Source organism: Protomyctophum parallelum (assembly GCF_964188405.1).
Source record: "Protomyctophum parallelum genome assembly, chromosome: 3".
Lineage (NCBI taxonomy): Eukaryota > Metazoa > Chordata > Actinopteri > Myctophiformes > Myctophidae > Protomyctophum > Protomyctophum parallelum.
In genome coordinates, this window is record NC_139698.1 from 25,894,553 (window position 1) to 25,915,153 (window position 20,601).

Sequence of the window (20,601 nt, forward strand, 5' to 3'; positions counted from 1 at the left end):
CCTGGTCCCCGCTGGCCATGATTGACATTGGCCTTGATTCTTCCGCACCCGAGTACACTTCATTCAACTGTATTCAATGCTTTCACATTGCATCGATCCATATCCGATTACACTTCAATCGGTCCCGAGACTACCTCCATGCGGTCCCGGGAATGGTTGGGTGATCCGCTCTGGGGAACGGTACGCAGCATTCACACTGCCACAACATCTGCCAAGTGGTCCCGAGTGTGTTACCCGGGATCATGGTGTGAATCTGCCCTTAGCCGACAAGACTGACCTGTGTTCTGGAGGAAAGGGTTGTGTGCGGAGGAGGAGGAGATGATGGAGGGCGGCGGAGGCTGTTTGGGCTTGGGTTTAGACGACAGAAGGGAGTCCAGGTCCACCAGCGCCGCGTTGGGGCCCAGGAACGACTCCGGGGTCTTGCGGACGGGAAGCGACGAGCCCAGGGAGGACAGGTCGAAGGGCACCGGGGAGCCCGTGCTGTCCGCCGCCGTCGCCGACGAGCCCCGTCGCTCTGCGTCTCCTGAGGGGGACACAGTTAGAGGTGATTTTAATGAAATAATAATCATTATCAAGAAGAAGGGGAAAAAAATAGATTTTTACACCCAAAAGCTCCATTTGTCACTGTGGTGTCACTTCTCATAATTTAGACTGTCTTTGTCTTGTTTTTGTATATGGATACTTGTATCACCACTTTAACAACCTGCTCAGGGAGGGACTACAGATGGAAATTAGCTTCTGGCTAACTCTGGCCCGTTTACAGTACATGGATGTGAAAGCTGACTTGTTGATTAATGTGCATTGCCATAGAGCGATAAACGGAGAGATAGATAAGAGGGAGAGATAAATAGAGAGATAGATAAATAAATAAACTTACTTAAATTATATAATTTACACAAACCCCTTGAAGAGAAGGTTTGTCGCTTTCCCAAGCCAATAATTTGATGACTCAATTGCAGGTCAATTTAGTGGTTTAGTGGACTAAAAGGTGTATTAAATTATAAACTTGTGTTGATTAGTTGTTTATATTACAATTATAATAATTTGATTAATCGAAAAATAATGAATAAAATTACCACTATGAAAAGAATCAATGGCATGGACAGAAATAACATGGACACAGGCATAAAGACATTTTGTACACATGGACTCTCCATAATGATTAACTACTTTTCACGAAATTGGTGACATATCAAAAATTCTGTGACTATATATATATCTCTCTGTGTTGCGTGGTTACTGTTACAGCCGGTGAGCAATATTGCAAAAATATCTTCTCTCAACAGGAACACAATCCACAATCTATATGATTCTATTTCACCGTAGGGGTTTTAAGACAATTTAGCAAATTGAATGAATAGTAACATCAAAGTACAATAATTGTTTAGAAAAATGTAACAAACAAGGTAAAAAAGACAAGGTAACAATAAAAAATTGTATTCAAGGATAACAACTGAGGATTATGGGTCCATGTGGTTCTATTTGTAAGTGTAAATTCTGTAAATAAAATAATCTGTTGCCTAATATCAAACTGGGGATCCATGAAATTAAAAAGTTTCAGAATCACTGAACTAACCCAAAAAACAAAACAAAAATCCAGTCCAACTCATGTCTTGTGTTGTCATCATTGCTGCTACACTGCCAAATAAACTAAAGTCACGCTGTAAAAAGGGGGAGGGATCTTTAAATGCGCGTATGAGAAATAAATTACAGATCTGCAAGATAACAACCTGTAACATCACGCGTGGTAAGCTTATAGATCTGTTCTCTTTTGCGAGTATTATGTAGACATAAATTTTTCGCAATTTAATATGGTCATATTGTTTAGTTTAGTTTAGTTTATTTGATCATCTTTTAGTTTCAAATACAAATTTTACAACAATGAATCAAAGTGATCAAAGGGAATAGGCAGAGCCGAAAGCTTATAAATGGCTATCCTACTTACAACAAAACATAATTCGTAATACTCATAGTTATCAGATTCACAAAACATGAGTCAGATACGAGAAATCAACCCTTGCACACCCCTAGTTGGTGTTTGAGGTTGTTTATTGTCACAGAAATATTAAGATGGCAATTGTGGGGAAACGGGAATACGATTTCCAGTCTGAAAACAAACATTTTGTAGCCTACCCTCAGTAGAGAATGAAACAAAAGAGAAGTCATTGCCAGTTAGAAGTGTACCGTGCGTGTGTGTGTTGATGAGCCACAGCAACCGCTTGGGTCACAGAATACTATTAGTCACCGATTTCGTACGGCCGCCATTAGTCACACTGATGGAGGATGAAATGAAGACAAGACAAGCTGTTGTGCTGGTTCAGGCACATGACAAATCTACGGCTGTCTGCCATGTGTGAACTTCTAACTTTTAACATCAATAGTGTTTTTGTGTGGGATTCCATCATGATGAAACATTTATATTAATTACCGGTATGTGCATTGAACAATGAGTACTTGTGCGTAATCAGTGTGTGTGTGTGTGTGTGTGTGTCCATATACTGTAGCCTTGTAAGTGTGAATGTACCTGTGCCGTTAGTGTGTGTCAGACTCCAGATGTCTGAGGTGAGAGGGTCAGAGGCAAGGATGACCCCGTCCCCTGACCAGGGGTCTACTGGCCCCCCTGAGGAGGAGGTGCTGGGGGGCACTGGGGGGCCCCAGGGGTCAGCACTTGGGGGGGTCACAGCTACATGAGGAGGGGAGGGGGAGGAGGAGACGCAGGGGGGGAGGGGAGGGGGAGGATTAACAGAACATACAGGTACAATTCATGGTACACAAAATGGAACAGGAGGCATGGCGTGGCAGGACTTCTCTCTCTCTCTCTCTAACCAACCTCTCCTTCATTGAATCTCGCCTAAAAAAAAAGCCTGTCATCGTTTTCAGGTTGGCCTACAAAGCCAAATGTGTGACTTACAAAAATGTAAATGGCCTAGGGTTTGGATTTCATAAAATCGGCAAAAAGCTAGTGTACTGAGTGATGGAACCCAACAACACAGGGAGGTCAAATCTGAATTCCTTTATGGGGTTTCCAGACCCAGCCAGGCAGTAAAAATCTCTTTGCCATAGTAATAAAGCATAGGTTCTCAGAGTGGGTCAGAGAGGGGTTCTTGAGGGGGTTCCCCAGCTAAATGTGCAAATCCGTTTAACTCATTGAAAATAGCCAATCTACAGGCTCACAGCGTGGCACATTGTTAGCTTGTAGAGCTGCTATTTTCAAGAAATCTTAAAATAATTAAAATATTTTTTTCCATGCCCCCAACAGACATTAATTTGGGGGTCCTTGACATGAAAAGGTTTGCGAACCAGTGTAATAAAGAACAAGGCACAAGAGGGCAAGGGGAGAGAGAGAGAGATACAGCTACAGTCAGTCCAGAGTGGAAACAAGAGGACAAAAGCCCCTGGTTTAGACAAGGAGGGAAGAATGGATTCAGCATGCTTGCTTTCCTCGGGATGAGAGCTTCAGAGAGGATGCTACGACATGACAGCATGGAGACATGACAGAGAATGACCGGGGAAAATAAGGTAATATGGTAATAGGGATCTCCACGAATTAGGGCTATAAAATAGAATCTTATTTAACTTTTCAAGAGTCGGCGGTCACCATTACCGTTTATGATTAATGATGATGTGAGCAACAAAACTGTATAACTTTTTATCTTTATTTTATCAGCATGCCGACTATGTTCATATTTTCACTGAAACGTTCTTATGCTAATTTATGCTCCATCATGAGCCATATAGTGGTTTCAAAGTGGTTTCAGTGGTTGTGTTTCTTTCCAAATTTGCTCTACCCTCACTTTCTGATATCTCACAATGTGATTGGCTAGACTTGAGAAGATACCATTGGACCTGCGGTGGAAAAGTGTGACGTTGCAGGTTCGAAACCCTCTTGGCGAATGTTGTCCCGCCATTCTATCCAGCTAGCATCGATTTGCTTTACTCTCCAAACAAAGCAGAAACAGGCGACCTGTAAAAAAAGCTCACGTTCAAGAAGAGAGAAAGCAGACAGCCCGCTGACCTGAGGACCCCCAGGGATCTACGTGGTTAACTCTGTGGGCGCCCTCTCCCCAGGGATCTGGGGGATGGGCTATCGTGGGCGGGGCGCCCCCGCCCCAGGGGTCCGGGATGGGCGGGGACGTGGGCGAGGCTGCCCCCCAGGGATCTGTGCTGGCCTGGCCCCAGGGGCCGGAGACAGAGGGGACGACGGGGACTGTGGGTGGTGGCGAAGGGCCCCCTGAGCCCCCCGAGGCGGCGGCGGCGGCTGAGGCGCCCCACGGGTCAACGGCGCTCAGCTCCATCAGAGCAGCCCCCTGGGTAGGAGTACAATGTGCGTTTGTTCACATTCACTACTGAAGACAGACAGATATTACACACTACACCACTAGCACAATACAAATACATATTACACATATGCACAGCTAATTAAACACTGGGGTCACTATAGATTAGGGTATGCGTGAGTGGCAAAGTGAGTTTAACGTCGTTTAACGCAATCAGATAGGACTTTTCTGTTTGGATGCACGGGCTGTCAAGGCCAGAAAGTCGTTTTTTTGCCACTTCACACTTCCCGCATAACTTCCGGGTATGATGATGATGTCCCACGCATAGCATCTATTTCTAAAGGGGAAATGCAGAATGATGCAAGAGGCAGAAAGTACGGAAGGAGAAAGGATGTGAAACTAACACACAGTGATTAGTGAGAAGTAAACATACAGTATAACAAACTATTTCACACTTTTAGAGCATATCCGTACTCCGTAGTCATAATGGCAATTATTAACAGTCTATGCCAGAACAATGGGAAAATGCTGCCCATCTCTCTCTGACAAACTCAGTAGCGGAGCTATGTCCCATCCCCTCAAAAATAGCAAATAGCATGAATCACATCTGAAAACGTACTTGTATACTACGGCATTTTCATAAATGTTTTATTGCCTCTTTCATCCAAATTATTATTACATTGCAGACTTAATTTGTCTTATTTTCTTATTTTATTTGACTATTTACAGTATAGTTCAATGTTAATAGACCGTTTATCCTCATGGCTGTATTTTATCTTGGTATTGTAAAGAACTTTGTAACAACGTTTCGAATAAGGCTTTAGAAATAAAGATAATGATATTATTTTATTCTTCGCAGTGCAACTGTGACGTGCAGAAATAGTGTGCTGTGAGCTTGTAGATCTGCCATTTCATTATTTTTGATTCGCCTGCTCGTTCCCCACGTACTGTATGCACACACACACACACACTCACCTCCTCAGGCTTGGCGGCCGCCAGCTTGGCCCTCCTGCTCTCCTCCAGTGCCATCTGCAATCTCAGGTCATCACCTCGACGCAGTCGCTCCTCCTGCCAATCACACAGACATGACGTCGTCAAAACGAGACAGATACAGGGAGATCCTCAGAGAGCACGCCAGGCGGCCAAAAAGAAAGAAGAGTCAGGGAGAGTTCACGATCAGTCACCCATCTTAAAGTCTGAAACTTTAAGGATGGGAAAAAAAAGAGTGAACCTGCAGTTTGAGAACATCATGACCGCCAGCTCTCAAATCCTGACTAGTCGGTTCACTTCCATTCATAAAAAGCAGGAGTAAGAAGCCTTTCCCCACCTTTCATTGTACTCAAGGTCTCCCTCTCCTTAACCCCAACTAAAGGAATGACCTAATCGAACTCGTCGTTTTTTTTATAATTGCTAATGAATCCTCGCCACACGTTTGTGTGTTGCCAGTGCCAAAGCTGTTGTATCCTACTGGCTCACCTGCCAGCGATGAGCCCCCACAAGGAGGCTAAGGGGAAATAACTCGGGACTCTGATTACATAATATAACGGTCGGGCTCTGCAACTAATGTACACACTGCCCTTATAGCCAGTGTTGATTTTGTTGACTAAAACTAAGACAATTTTCGTCTACTACCTTTTTTTCACTGACGAAAACTAAATGGAAACTAAATTAAACGATGGCATCGAGACCCACCAAAATGCATTTTAGTCTACTAAATCAACTGTAGATTTATTCAACTAAAATCTTATGATATTTAGTTGACTAAAACTAGACTAACACTAAAATGACTGAAACTAAATGAAAACTATTGAAGAGACAAAATGTGCTGCCAAAAACGGCTCCTGCAGGTTCTCCCCCTGCGTCCTGTACACCCAGTGGGAGATCACAACAACAGGTGGAATAGTCAGGTCGTTTCTGTGGCCTATAATTTGAGGCATGCCATCAGGAGTAATTATGGGGAGGAAAGAGGTAAATAGCTTACAAATTACTCAGTCTTCAGTTTGGTCAATTATGGTCATGCACAATTTGGACTGAATACACTGCTAACAAAGGATTGAAGAACAAAGTGTGTTCCATTACAATGCTCTTTGAGTGTAAATACACTGTAGGAAGGTGAAGGATTATGGGTAGCGTGGTAAATTTCCAGAGAATTACAGTGCGCAGTCGAAAGAGCAACTTAATGGAGAAGTCAAACCAAACTCATTGTTATGATGAAAGGGAAAACAATGAAACATTAATTCTGTCTTTGATTGGTTGATACTTGATGATGCGCTGCCTGACAGGATTCCAATTGGCAGACAGATAAGATAGGTGACGGCTGGTTGGCCGGCGGGTTGGCCACACCCTACCACCCCCTGACCTTTTGGTGTATCTCCTTGCTGAGTGTGAGCGCATAGCGGAGCTCTACGTCCTCCAGAGGGGCCATGTCAGTCTGGGGGAGGTCAGGGGTCAAATGGTGAATGCAAAGCCCACTGGTTAATGCAGTAAATATAACAAGCTCACACAGACACCGCCCTCTCTGTGTAGCTCAAGTTCATGAGAACTACAAATCACAGCTTGGTCCTAAGGAGTGGCTGCCATAATCTGTTATAGGGCTGCACAATACCTTTTGTTCTTGAATCATAAAAGTGGTTGGTTAAATCCTATTAGATTTTAGCTGTTAGTTGTGGTATATTATTAACCACATATCATGGATATGGAGTCCAAGTAAGGTCTTTGTACTAATATATCAATATCATTCCACAGCTAAGGAAAATAATACGTAAGGCCACAAACTGGAGCTCACGCTGACGTTCACACACAAAATGACAACGTTTAAGGTGAACCTTTATCTCCATGGAGATTCAACTATGGAGGAGCTGCAGAAAGATTAAGATGTATGACCTTGAAGATGAAATGTTTAGATATTCAAACAGCATCAGAGGTGTGGGTCAGCAAAGTGAAAACTAAAGTACAATAGGTATTCTGTCCCAATAAATAAACCATGAGCTTACGATAGTGTGCTCACAAGACTTTTTATATTATCAATATTTTAAAGACAACACAATGTGCTACAGAATAGATTTAGACCCCTACACATTGTAACTTACACAGATTTGTGTTAAAACAATACTGCAATAGCACTTTTTCTTTTAGGTCATATTGTGCAGCCCTACTACCAGTTGGACTCTGGCCCTGACTGTGCTCCGATAGGCTGTTTTGTGCTACCTGTTCCGCCTCTTCTTTGCTCATGGCCAATGCCAGTTGCAGCTGCAGATCCTCCTCTCCGGAGCTCTGTGGCCAGGCCTGCTCCGGGTCCGCCCCTCCAGACTGGGAGCCCTGTGATAGGCTGCCCCCGAGGCCAGGAGCTGTGGGCGCCGAGGATGCTGGGGGAAGAAAAAAAAAGCCCACATCGTCGCTGTCAGGCAAAATACACATATCTCCGTATTTAAACTCTGTTGTTTCCAATAAATCAGTGGTTTTTACAATTTACAATTACAATTTAGGCATTTAGCAGACGCTCTTAATCCAGAGTGATTTACAATAAGCAATAACAAAAAGCATGGCAATGCATCACCTACATAAAAAGTAGTTCTATATAATGAACATATAATGAAACTATACATATAAACTATACATACTATACTATACTATACTATACTATACAATACAATACATACTATAAAGTGCTATGGTTACATAAAAAGCGATTCTAGTGCTGTCTACGTAACATGCTATAAGTCTGTATAAAATGCTATCTAAGTCAACATAAAGTGCTATCTAAGGGGCTAGGGTAAGTGCTACGGGCCATGATGGAGTCTGAAAAGGTGGGTTTTCAGACTACGGCGGAAGATTGGGAGTGAGGCTGCAGTTCTGATTGTAATGGGAAGTGCATTCCATAGTTTTGGAGCCAGAAGGGAGAAGAGTTTGGGACGTGTGGAGCGTTGTCCCGGCGTTTTTAGTGAAGGTACTTCCAGCTTCCCTGCGTTGGCTGATCTGAGTGTGCGGGAGGGTTTGTAGGGTTCGATCATACTTGCAAGATATGGGGGAGCCATACCTTTGGTTGCTTTGAATGCCAGCATCAGAGTTTTGTATTCTGTGCGGGCAGCGACCGGGAGCCAATGGAGGGAGCGGAGAAGGGGGGAGACGTGTGAGAATTTTGGCTGGTTGAAGACCAAGCGAGCTGCAGCATTTTGGATCAAGGACCATTATTTATTTAGGCATTTGAGCCACAGACCACCATTTGATGAGATTTAACCTTTCTCCAAAACGTAGAATATTTTGTTATTGTTGGATAAGAAGAGAACAGGCAAACGTCGATCAAAATAACAATTATTCTACATTCTCTAATTGTGTAGACCTCATGTAAATGAGGTCTGCAGATGTCTAACAATAATTTAACTCCTGAGAACGTAAAAATAAAATGGACCCGTATGGGTCCATTTTGGTATTGGTTTCATTTTACGCTCACAAGAGTTGAAGATCTAATAAGGGTCCATTTCATTTTGTTACCCAACTCTCCATCATTTAGCTGGGGACCACCCGGAACCCCCTCAAGGACCACTGTTTGAGAACCATTTAGCTGGGGACCACCCTGAACCTCCTCAAGGACCACTGGTTGAGAACCATTTAGCTGGGAACCACCCTGAACCTCCTCAAGGACCACTGGTTGAGAACCATTTAGCTGGGGACCACCCTGAACCTCCTCAAGGACCACTGGTTGAGAACCATTTAGCTGGGGACCACCCTGAACCCCCTCAAGGACCACTGGTTGAGAACCATTTAGCTGGGGACCACCCTGAACCCCCTCAAGGACCACTGGTTGAGAACCATTTAGCTGGGGACCACCCTGAACCCCCTCAAGGACCACTGGTTGAGAACCATTTAGCTGGGGACCACCCGGAACCCCCTCAAGGACCATTGGTTGAGAACCATTTAGCTGGGGACCACCCTGAACCCCCTCAAGGACCATTGGTTGAGAACCATTTAGCTGGGGACCACCCGGAACCTCCTCAAGGACCACTGGTTGAGAACCATTTAGCTGGGGACCACCCGGAACCTCCTCAAGGACCACTGGTTGAGAACCATTTAGCTGGGGACCACCCGGAACCTCCTCAAGGACCACTGGTTGAGAACCATTTAGCTGGGGACCACCCAGAACCCCCTCAAGGACCACTGGTTGAGAACCATTTAGCTGGGGACCACCCAGAACCCCCTCAAGGACCACTGGTTGAGAACCACTGCAATAAATAAATGCACTACTTCGTCGTACGAGAGTGTCCCACAGAGCCTATCTACAAGCTCGGGTCACGTTGTGAGCTTGAAAGTGAAAATGGAAGTGGTTAATTCTGACTGCGGGTTTGATACACATTTAACCAATGAAAATTGCAAGAGCTTGTGACTAAATAATAACTACACTGGGCCCATTGAAACACAGGTTCTCAACTGAAAACGATTCTGGATGTACTACAAGATTTCTGTCCAACAGCCATGATATAAACATGACTCTCAGTCTCTCACCACTTCCTATTCCCTATAAAGGGTGCTCTATGTGGAGGATTACATAGTGAACACAAAATAATAACAAAACATTCCAGACACTACTCTATTTCTTTCGGCACATTGTATGATAGGTGCATATAGGGTTTGTGATAGTGCCCATCGGTTGTACTCTACCTTTCACGATGCACTGTGGGATCAGTCCACTATAGCCACAAAGTGGGGTCCGCAACGCATAGCCAGGGGGTCCGCGGAATAATTCACAGATTTATTTTTATGCTGTACAATTACAATAGTTTATCTAATTGGAAAGTGTGCTGTCAGGTTCTGCACACAATCAATTTAAACTAGAAAAAGTGCCCTTCCGGGCACAGGTCTCCACCAGGTTATCCACAGATCCGTGCAGTTAGAGGTAAAAACACTTTTCGGCCAGTTATAGCGCCACCTTGAGGCTGAGTTGAAATTGTTCATGTGGCATTTCGTCCTCGGCCTAGTGGGAATGTGGGTGCACAATTTGACGGAAATCACGCGATGTGTTCATGATTTGCAGCATTTTGTTTGAAACTGAGCACTCCTGTGAACTTTGGAAGCCAATCTTAACCAATCAGGATGGAGTCTGATAAATCTGAAAGACCCGTTTCGTTGAATGGCTCTAGAGAGACTGTGTACCAATTTGCGTGATGTTTGGACAAAATCTGTAGGTGTACTGTGCAAAAACTTGTTTTGCACAAAGCGGCCTCCTGGTGGCGCTATAACAGGCCGTTCTGGAAAGTTTGGGGCAGAGGTTCATCGTTGGCATCCAGGGAGTGTGTGTGCAAAATATGGCATCGACCGGGTTAACGGTGGCCGAGATTAGCTGTTCACGGACACACGGACACACGGACGGACGGACGGACGGACGGACGGACACGCGGACGGACGGAGTGCAAAACATACTCTCCCCACATGCCTTCGGCCTGGTGGAGACAATAAAATGACTATGATTCATATTGTATTCTACAATACGAATCATACACCAATATTATCATTTTATTCAATCAGTGGTTTCCATTTATGACTATGAATTTATTTTGATACAAATAGTTCCAATGGCATCTAAATGTACACATGTGGTTGTAAGTATATGCTTATCGGTGCTAAGTATATGCTTATCGGTGCTGCGAGGTTGAGGGGGTATTTGGAAAAATTACTCCCCTCCATGAGCCAAAAAAGTTTTAGAACCACTGCACTATAGGGTATAGTAATTATGACATACATTCGGACATGAGTGAAATGTGATTTTGGACACAGCCGAAGTAGTGTTTTTTAACAATGTTTAACAATATACTGTACGTCATATAAAACCGCCACGTGTCTGACATGATGCATTGTGAGCTTGCGGATCGGTTATTTCCGCAGAATGTTCACCTATTATGACATTCCTCTGGTTAAATAAGTCCTAATTGTCCTTCACAGTGATGCAACGTCTGGGGACGTCTGTGGTTCTGTGCGTTTGCTTGTTCGTCACGCAGCAACGTTGACTTTGTGCTGCTAGGGGAGGTCTAGCACTTAGTGTTGTGTTTTCTACTTTTCTTATTATGCGCGTCGCAGAGCAAAGAAGAGAACATGTGATGCTTAATCACTGGCGCAAAAAATGTAATACTCAAGTAAATTAAAAGTACCTATCAAAAATTGTAAACGAACTCAGTTACTTTCCACCACTGTGTTTAATTAATGTTCCTGCTGCAGTGTTGAAGTTGCCTACATTGAAACTATTGTCATAACAACTACAGTACATCACTGTTGGGGGACAACATGTTTACTATTTTTGTGTTATAGCAGAGTCTATACTTGTTGGATTAGTAGCGTACACCAATACTTGAAACTAAAATGCATTCTAACTCGACTCCTGGGTCTTTGGATTGAAACTGGATCATGCTACACGGAAATAATTCAGGTGTAAGTGAACCCAGTGTTGCAATGAAGATCGGTTTACCCAAACCATGTCCAAAGTCAGATATATGCATATCTGCATTTGAATAATGATTTAAAAACGATAGCTAAAAACCGTCTTGAATACACATACAGTACTCCCAACTACTGTATGGAAGAAAAAGGTGTCAGGCAATTTAGATCGTAATTTAAACTAGTGGGGATTTTTTTTAATGAGTATCTAATGAGATATGTAGGTAAGTATACTGGAGACAGGTGTTAACACTGGTGTAACTGGAGCCTATCAAAAAAGTCCTCTTTTCTTGAACTGTATAGGTAGACCTTTATGGGTCAAATTCAGTTTCACCCAGCGGAGGGCTGAGTTCTCTCCTGACCTGATGACATTTTTTAATCGACCTGAAAATGTATTTTCTGTTTACTAATATGAATAAGATTCCCTGATGAAGGCTTAACCGCCGAAACGTTGGATATTCCTGTCTTACCTGCTGTCCTAATAAATATTGGTACTCTAGCTATTGGTGTGTGCGGCCACCTTCTTGTTTATTCAAGATCTCCTCTACTAATATGAATGCAGTGGTCTCTCTCACCACTGGAGGTCTGCGCCATCTTCTCTTTGGTTTTGAGGGCATGGATCCTCTCCTCTCGTAGTCTCTCCTCGTCCTTCAGCAGCGTCACCAGCTGTTTGGCTTTCTCTCGCACGTTCACCCCCTGGACAGAGAGCACACATGATGAAGGACAATCCAACGCACAGGATTTTATTTCATTTCTTTGGAAAAAAAAAGTTTGGAAACCTTGTACGTATGTCTAAAACAGTTACCTGTGTTCTAATGCAATGGTTCTCAAAGTTTTACATTTCAAGGTCTACTCTCAACTCTGACAGTATACAAATGGAACCAAATGGACCCGTTATTTGTATACTTTCTAAAAAGGAGGGGGTCCCTAGAATCCAATTTGAGAACCACTGTTTTGACGAATCCAATGTAGTTATTCATGTAGTCACAAGTCTTTCATTACTTTCCATTGATTCAGCGTTTAAAAACCCACATAACTTACGGAATTCAGTAAACAGCAGTGAAAGTAGCCAAACTACTAGCTCACAATGTGAAGTGTGAGCTTGTAGATGGGTTATTTTCTTGACCATTGCACGAAGCTATAGTACGATGTAGAGAGAGCATTATTGATTCACAAAAGAAACTGCGATACAAGGTTTCTGTCCGATAGTAACAAAATGACAAACACAATTGTACCCGTTCTTTGTCTTTTTCTTGTGCAGATAACCCCATTTGGCAGCGTAGTAATTGTTACCACTTTGGCACGTAGCCTCGTGATAACAACCAATAAGGAAATGTATCAGTGGCCACTTTCATTGTTGTATTTGTACAAGAGTTCAGACAGAGACATTGTAAGAGCAACCTTGAATGAGCCTGGAGCGGCACGTTTGACAATGTGGGCCTGTGCTCTTTGCTCAGTCATTGTGTGTGTGTGTGTGTGTGTGTGTGTGTGTACCTGGTCTTTGCCATCTCTGTCTATGTACTGGAAGTCCTTGAGCGTCTGGACTGCGTAGATGTTTTCTCGACACTGCTGTGCGACCCGCTCTGAGCCCGTCTTAATCAGGTATTCCATAAGTGTCATAGCCTGCTCCCAAACACACCCCAAACACAAAGCAGTGAACAACAGACATTATGTTCAACGGTCATGAAATTAATTCACAAGTGGCAAGAATTTAACAGAGAGATCTTGTTGAACTTAACACTTTGAGGGCTTTAAATTAATATATGACATATACCGAGACTGCCGGGATTGTTTCATTACCTTTGGAGCATACGCCCAAGTATTTGAGCCTTTGATCCATGAAAACTGCTTGAAAACACTCCAATGATTTGTTATTGAGCCGACAAAAAAGCCACTTCCGTGATCCGGGTCATATACAAAGAGCAAAGCGAGCTAAGATTGTCATTAAGACATGTGAATCCCTTGACTCCTTCAAAACCCTACGGACGGCTGCAATTCGAAAATGGCCCCCGTAAAATCTGAATCCCCCCCCCCCCCCCTTTTCCCCTCACTGTATGTTTCTTTTCCCTTTTTGCTTCCTTTATGATGAATTCCTGTTCTGTTCTTTAACTATATAGAAGTGTCTATTTGTACGTCTCTAAATGTTTTGATGAATTGAACATGGTGGACCCTGTTGTAAACAAGTGTCTTTGTATTGAGTTTGTGCTTGAAATGTACTGTAATTCTCCAAACTGTTAATACATATTTCAATCAATCAATCAATGTCCCTCGTTCACTTTGCATTAGACTCAGTTTCCCAGAAGCCCTTGCAAGCCGGCGGTTGGTTGATTTCCGGTTACGCCATCATAAAGCGTCCGCCTTTGATTGATTGATTGAAATATTTATTAACAGTTTGTAGAATTTACAGTACATTTTAAGCACAAACTCAATACAAAGACTGTCAACTGTGAGTGGACGACCCAATTAAGCATTACACTTGTTTACAACAGGGTCCACATTGTTCAATTCATCAAAACATTTAAAGACATACAAACATTTAGAGACATACAAATAGACATTTCTATGTAGCTAAATTCATCATATGGGAAGCAAAAAAGGGAAAAGATACAATATACAGTGAGGGAAAATGGGGTGGGGGGGTGGGGGGGATTCAGATTTTACAGAGGCCAGTTTCGAATTGCAGCCATCCGTAGGTGCCCTTTGAGAGCGGTTTTGAAGGAGTCAAGGGATTCACATGTCTTAATGACTGTTGGTAGGGCGTTCCACATTTTGGTGGCATAGGAGCGAAAAGAATTTAGTCCCTTGTTTGTGCCGAATCTGGGTTGTACATGGTTTGTTGCACTCCCTCTGGTGTTGTGGGTGTGGACTTCGTTTACATTAAGGAAGTATTTAGACAGGTACATGGGTATCTTGGTGGTGTATCGAATCTTGTGGACCAGACCCATTGCAAGATGCTGTACTCTGTCGACGACCCTAAGCCATCCCAGCCTGTCAAAGTGGGCAGGGGTGAGGTGGGTTCGGGGGGTGAGGCCAAGTAGGAGCCTGACCAGTTTGTTTTGGGAGGTCTGGAGCCTTGTTTTAAGGGCCTTTGAGGTGCTGTGGTACCAAGAGGTGGATGCATAGTCAAAGAAACCTTGTACGAGGGCTCCTGTTAAGGTCTTCAAGGTGTTTTTGCTGACCAGTGAGGAGATCCTGTAAAGGAATCTTGTTCTTTGATTGACTTTTTTGATTACGTTGGTGGCCATCTTATCACCGGAAAGATTGGCCTCCAGGATGGAACCTAGGTAGGTAATTTGATCTTTTCGTGTGATAATATTGTCACCCACTCTAACCAAGAAGCCATCTGCCTTGCTGAGATTACTATTTGATCCGAAGAGGATGGATTCAGTTTTTCCCAGGTGTAAGGATAGTTTGTTATCAGCGAGCCAGGTGCAGATTCTACCGAGTTCAGAGCTGAGGGTCTTTTCAACCTGCAGTTTGTTCCTGTCCGAGACCAGCAGTGCTGAGTCATCTGCGAACAGGAACAAGTTGCAGTCACAAGCTGAAGTCATGTCATTAACATATATTAGGAACAGTAAAGGCCCTAGTATGCTTCCTTGTGGGACGCCACAGCTCACTGGGAGGGGAGGGGACAGTGTTCCGTTCACCTCCACCATCTGTTCTCTCCCCTCCAGGTAGGATTGCATCCAGCTCACTAATGTGCTATCAAAACCAATAGCTTTAAGCTTGTTAACCAGTATGGAGTGGTTCACGGTGTCAAAAGCCTCATCACCAGGTCCGTGACAAATCCGCTATTTCTTTTAAATTATTACAAAACACCGACCCAAAATACCATTAAGTAGTTCTGTAATACACGTCACGTGCAGATAAGCTACATGCGTGTGCACCACCCAACTGATCGCCATACCACTTTAGGGCACAGGTTCTTTAAACCACACAGTTGCACAGCACTGTTCCTGCGTATATCTGTATTTTCCAAAAGTATCATTTGTATTTGTATTCTCCATCATGCAGGGGTATTTCCTTGTATAGATGTCACTGAACCCCTAATTGCTCCCGAAGTGCTGATTGGTGCCTTGCATGTTTTCCGCCGCCATCGGTGTATGAATGTGTGTGTGAATGGGTGAATGTAATGCACAATCTATGTAAAGCACCTTGGATAAAGGCGCTATATAAATGCACCATTTACCATTATTTTTCTCCTGACTCACACTCTCCAGGTTCACTATTGCATACACACCTTATATACATGTCTCCAGTTCTTGCCGTGGTCGTTGAGACGTTTCCACACCATGCTCATGATCTCAGAGAAGGCCACAACGTTGTAAGTCAGATCTGCAATTTCTGACATCAGAGAGCTGCTGGGGCCCCATGGGTCGTTAGATGTTGCCTCTCGAACCTGGACAGCACAGGTCAGGGACACACGCATTGCTCAGTCAATATTATTCTAAGCAAGTCATAAACGTCCCATAAAAGGACATTTAATTTGCAGGTAAACAGCGGGGATAAACTTTCATCATTTCCTATCCATGACAGAAGCCATTTGGTGGACGCTTTAACCACTTTCAGACTGGTGTCCCTGTTGTGGTACTAAGGCAGATATTTTGTTACAAATCGTACACACGCTGAGCCATCGATACCGATATTCTATTGCAAAAAATCAATGAGAACACAGGCTGGCGAGAAATGGACACACAGACTTCACTGCAAAGTGAAATGTTACACTGCTGTTTATACATTTTGTTTACTATAGTTAGGCTATATCCTTAACTGTAAATGTATGGTCTGTTTTATTGACACTTGCTTTGGCAATGCAAATGTATGCTTTCCAAAGTTTCTGTGCCAATAACGCCTCTTTGTATTTAATTTAATTGAACTGAACTTAGATGGGGGGGGCAGATACTGTAGAAGAGAGGGAGAGAGAGGAGGAGAGATAAAGACAGAGTCATGGTGTGATAAATAGATAACACGATTAGATTATGTGCAGACATAAAGGGGGAGTGGAGGGGAGTCTTTTGCATTCCAATAGTTTCATTAAAGTAGATATCCTGGATGTGGGAGTTCACATACATTGTTCTACACCGTTTGTACACACATATAATACTGAATTACTGAATCTATGTACTTCGTCATACAGTGGTATCGCCTACCAAACAATATTGTCAATCCACCAGCTTGAGATGCAACAAACAGCGAGCTTGCAGATCGGTTATTTCGGACGACTGGGGCGAGCGACACCAGCACACAGCGGGGTATAAACGAGCCGTTATTGTTGTTCTTCTCTCATCCAAATCATTTTGGGGACTTTGTTGTGCTCAGTTCATTTCTTTCTAGGGTTTGTTTAAAGCTTCTTTTTTTTCAAAAGCTTTTCATCTCGCACTATTTACTAAACATGTTTTTCTCGCACTCTCTGTCTCTCACTCACTTTTCATTCCTGTGGTTTGTAATCACTCTGCTTCCACGGTTTATCCTTGTGCAAACAAACCCAACTATGCACCACTGCTACAAGGTGGTATCAGGGAGTGGGGCCGCTACTGGGCGTCAGGTGTGCTGGTTAAAGCCTCATTTGTACTTGGTTGCATGCTGGTGTTGCGACCGTGCAGCAAATAATAAATATACAAGCTCACCACCACGAGTCACGAATGTGAGCTTGTAGATCTGCAGGGGGTCCCCAGCAAAATTTGGTAATACAGCATCACAATCATATTAACCCCTTTTAGCCATATTTTATACTTTGGCTATTCAAAAATAGCAGATGTACAAGCTCACAGTTTTAGAAATATATAATAAAAAGGAAAATATTGAAATTTACACAAATCTCTTTTGGGGGCCCCTGGCTGACACAAAACATATTCAAAAAGGGGGTCCGTGGCCAAATGTGTGGCAATTTGGGGATCATTGATATGAATAAGTAGCACTACGATAAGGGAAGACAGCTACAACCTTGATTTCAGCCTCTGAGTAGTTGTGGACGATGTTCTTCACTTGTCGCCGTAGCGATGAGGTCGACATGGCAACCGTCTGGCTGTCGGGTTCGCTGTAATCTGACGGGGGGGACAGGGGGTGGGTACAGGGTTGTTGTAAAACATAGTTAATACAGTACAAAGCAAATAACCCCAGGGCAAAGAACACCGTTAATACTAACAAGAGGGCTGCAGACAGAGGTGGTTGGCGCATAGAGAGAAAGAGAGAGGGAGAGAGAGAGGAAATAGAAAAGGAGAGAAGACTGGCTCTAGAAGTGAAAAAGAAAGAGTGGGAGCTGGCAACAAAAAGAGACCTTGAGAGACAATGAATGGCTGTGTGTGTGTGTGTGTGTGTGTGTGTGTGTGTGTGTGTGTGTGTGTGTGTGTGAGAGAGAGAGAGTGAGAGGTGTGAAAAACGGCAGGCTCTGCAGATCATCAAACTCAAACACATACAGTACTTGGCATCAAGAGAGGCTCAGATCAAGAGAGAGTGCCATGCACACCTGTTACACACAAGAGCGCTTCGGGGTCGAGGGGGGCTTCTCTCCTCTCCTCTCCTGGGCGTCTCAGCCTCTATTGTCCGAGCTCCACTCGTTCACGGAGTGCTCTGTCTCAGCCGGTTTCTCCCCGTGGCGACATTGGGACGCAGAAGCTCAGGTTTATTGGGACAAAACTGTTGAGAGTTGAGACACATTGAGACGTCATGTCAGAGGCTGAGAACGGCTGTGCTGTGTAAATAGCAAATTAGACACACAAAGAAACACTTGTTGCTTGAAACACTTGTTGCAAAGCAGTGTTCTATGATATTTAATGTAGGACTACCATGCATAGGTAAAGTCCAAATCACACCAATGGGTCGAGTCGAGTCGCAACAAACCGGTTTTAGTGTTCGTCCCAGCGGTGTGTGATGTCCTTGTTGCGAGTAGACCCATGTAGACACAAGTCGACCAAAGTGATTCAATTAGTTCAATGCAATGGTTGCTTGCAACTACATGCATCTTTCTTCATGGGTCTACTCACAGCCGTTTGGTTGCAAGGAGGAGGAGGATGTGGTTCTTGTTCATCGCCATTTGCCAATAATATTGGCAAATGGCAATGAACAAGAACCACATCCAACATATTATGTTGCAGGCATAAAAAAACCACACAGTTGTAGAAGAACCACCATTACAGCACACTTAATTGCTGCACTGAAACATGCAACTTCCTCACATTCAAGTGAATGTTAGTAAAATACTACATCCATGATCTCAAAGTGAGTGTGAACAGGACAACTTGTGCATGCTCAGACGTCTCTTTAGATAAAGCCAGACAAATTCAGAGCAGAAATCTCATAAAATCAAAACACACCCATGAGGTGCAGCTGCAGCACCCATGTGTGAAGGAAGACATGTCAAACTAATATGAGACCAAGTAGTATTACATAACACGAGGTGATAACCGATCCAAAAGTCAGCTCTGAGACTCCAAAGACACTGTACCAAAGTTCAGATACGCCTCCTCTGTTACTGTTGCAGATAAGGGACACGCTTGAGCCGCGTTGCCTACAAGCGGCCAAAATAAAATAGCCAGGCTATTTTCCCATTTTTTGCAAATGTTCACACTTCACATACGGCAATGACATGTCCAAAATAGGGATGACGGGTTGAAAGTGGCTAACCCCGTTACTGTCATGTCTTGGTTGACTCATTGACCCAAATCTCTCTCAAATTCAATCCTGAAAGACATCTATGAAAACAATAGGTCAAATATCGCGACCCACTTGGTCTTACATGTCTTAGTAAAAGATGAACCACTTAACATACTTAAAAGACTAAAATACTTAGTTTACCAAGTGTTAGTTACCGGTAGTTTTACTAAGTATTCTGTTTCCCCAGAATATAAATGCTAGGGTCCAACTCAGCAGTGTTCATTCATATATATTCTAGTCACACGCTAGTGTCCATAACCTCCAAGTTGCATTTCCCTCCATTGAAAATGCTTTTCTTATTGTATTAAACAACCATAAACTGACCAATATTGCACCTGGACAGTTTGGTTTATCCTTGGTGTCTCTGAAGGCTGTGAATGAAAAATGAATCCACCTAAGACACGTTATGGCCCTGGGCGCATTTCTGTTTCTAGGGAGCGCTCGTTAACAGAACGTCCTGCATAATTGCATAATTATGCAATGTTGCAGGACTGTCAATGGAGATAATTGCAACTTGTAGGTTATATCCAAGTTGCTTTCGTCTCATTACTTAATACTTTACTGAATTATTTGACACACTAATGACAAACCAAAGAAACACTTTAAAACTTTCAAATATCCACACAGAAATGTACATTTAAACACAGCACACATATGATACGTGCTACTTACATGACACAGCATAGACTATAGTACACTATATGCACACAATAAATCAAATGTACACACCCATTATATAAGCATACATACTTATTACTTACACAGACTGCGCAGTGCAAACATATATGGATCATATTATTTAGAAGTAGGACCTATGTACACAGCACCTTCGAGCACTACCAAAATGTGTTATGACTAATGTAGATATTAATTATTTTCGATGAATGAATGCTGCTATCTTCAATTACTTTTGCGCTTATTATTGGTGTTACATAAAACCAAATAATCGTACTGTACAGTACACCGTGTATATAATGTACAATGCAATGCAATGTTGAACCTTGAACATGAAAAACCAACAGCACTGTGACGGTTGTCTTAAGTCAAGACAACATGCAACAAGTCATGACTAGTGACTGCCTGGTGATTTCACGTTAGCCAAGTAGGCTACATATATAGTTGAGCAATATAAATATTATATACTTCACACGCCCAGACAGTAACTCGTAAAACACATGAATATCTAAGCCTAGGGCACAACCAACTAGTTAGTATGTAAAACAGTGGGCACTAAACAAAGTCTAGCACG

At 43.1% G+C, this 20,601-nt stretch overlaps 1 protein-coding gene across 3 annotated transcripts in view; it reads right to left on the reverse strand.

Annotated features, from left to right (window-relative positions):
- The window catches only part of epn1a (epsin 1a), a 28,996-nt gene that overhangs the window by 3,587 nt on the left and 4,808 nt on the right, over nucleotides 1–20,601 (reverse strand). For all 3 annotated transcript variants that reach the window (XR_014569070.1, XR_014569071.1, XM_083761590.1), the window contains 10 exons: nucleotides 18,166–18,335; nucleotides 17,643–17,743; nucleotides 15,940–16,098; nucleotides 13,194–13,322; nucleotides 12,275–12,395; nucleotides 7,485–7,642; nucleotides 5,253–5,345; nucleotides 4,016–4,307; nucleotides 2,525–2,683; nucleotides 278–523 (listed from right to left, as the gene is read on the reverse strand). Coding sequence is in view for 1 of the 3 variants with exons in the window: in XM_083761590.1 (XP_083617716.1) it covers nucleotides 278–523; nucleotides 2,525–2,683; nucleotides 4,016–4,307; nucleotides 5,253–5,345; nucleotides 7,485–7,642; nucleotides 12,275–12,395; nucleotides 13,194–13,322; nucleotides 15,940–16,098; nucleotides 17,643–17,711 (1,426 nt within the window). In the remaining 2 variants the exon portion in view is untranslated. The remainder of the gene's footprint in view (nucleotides 1–277; nucleotides 524–2,524; nucleotides 2,684–4,015; nucleotides 4,308–5,252; nucleotides 5,346–7,484; nucleotides 7,643–12,274; nucleotides 12,396–13,193; nucleotides 13,323–15,939; nucleotides 16,099–17,642; nucleotides 17,744–18,165; nucleotides 18,336–20,601) is intronic.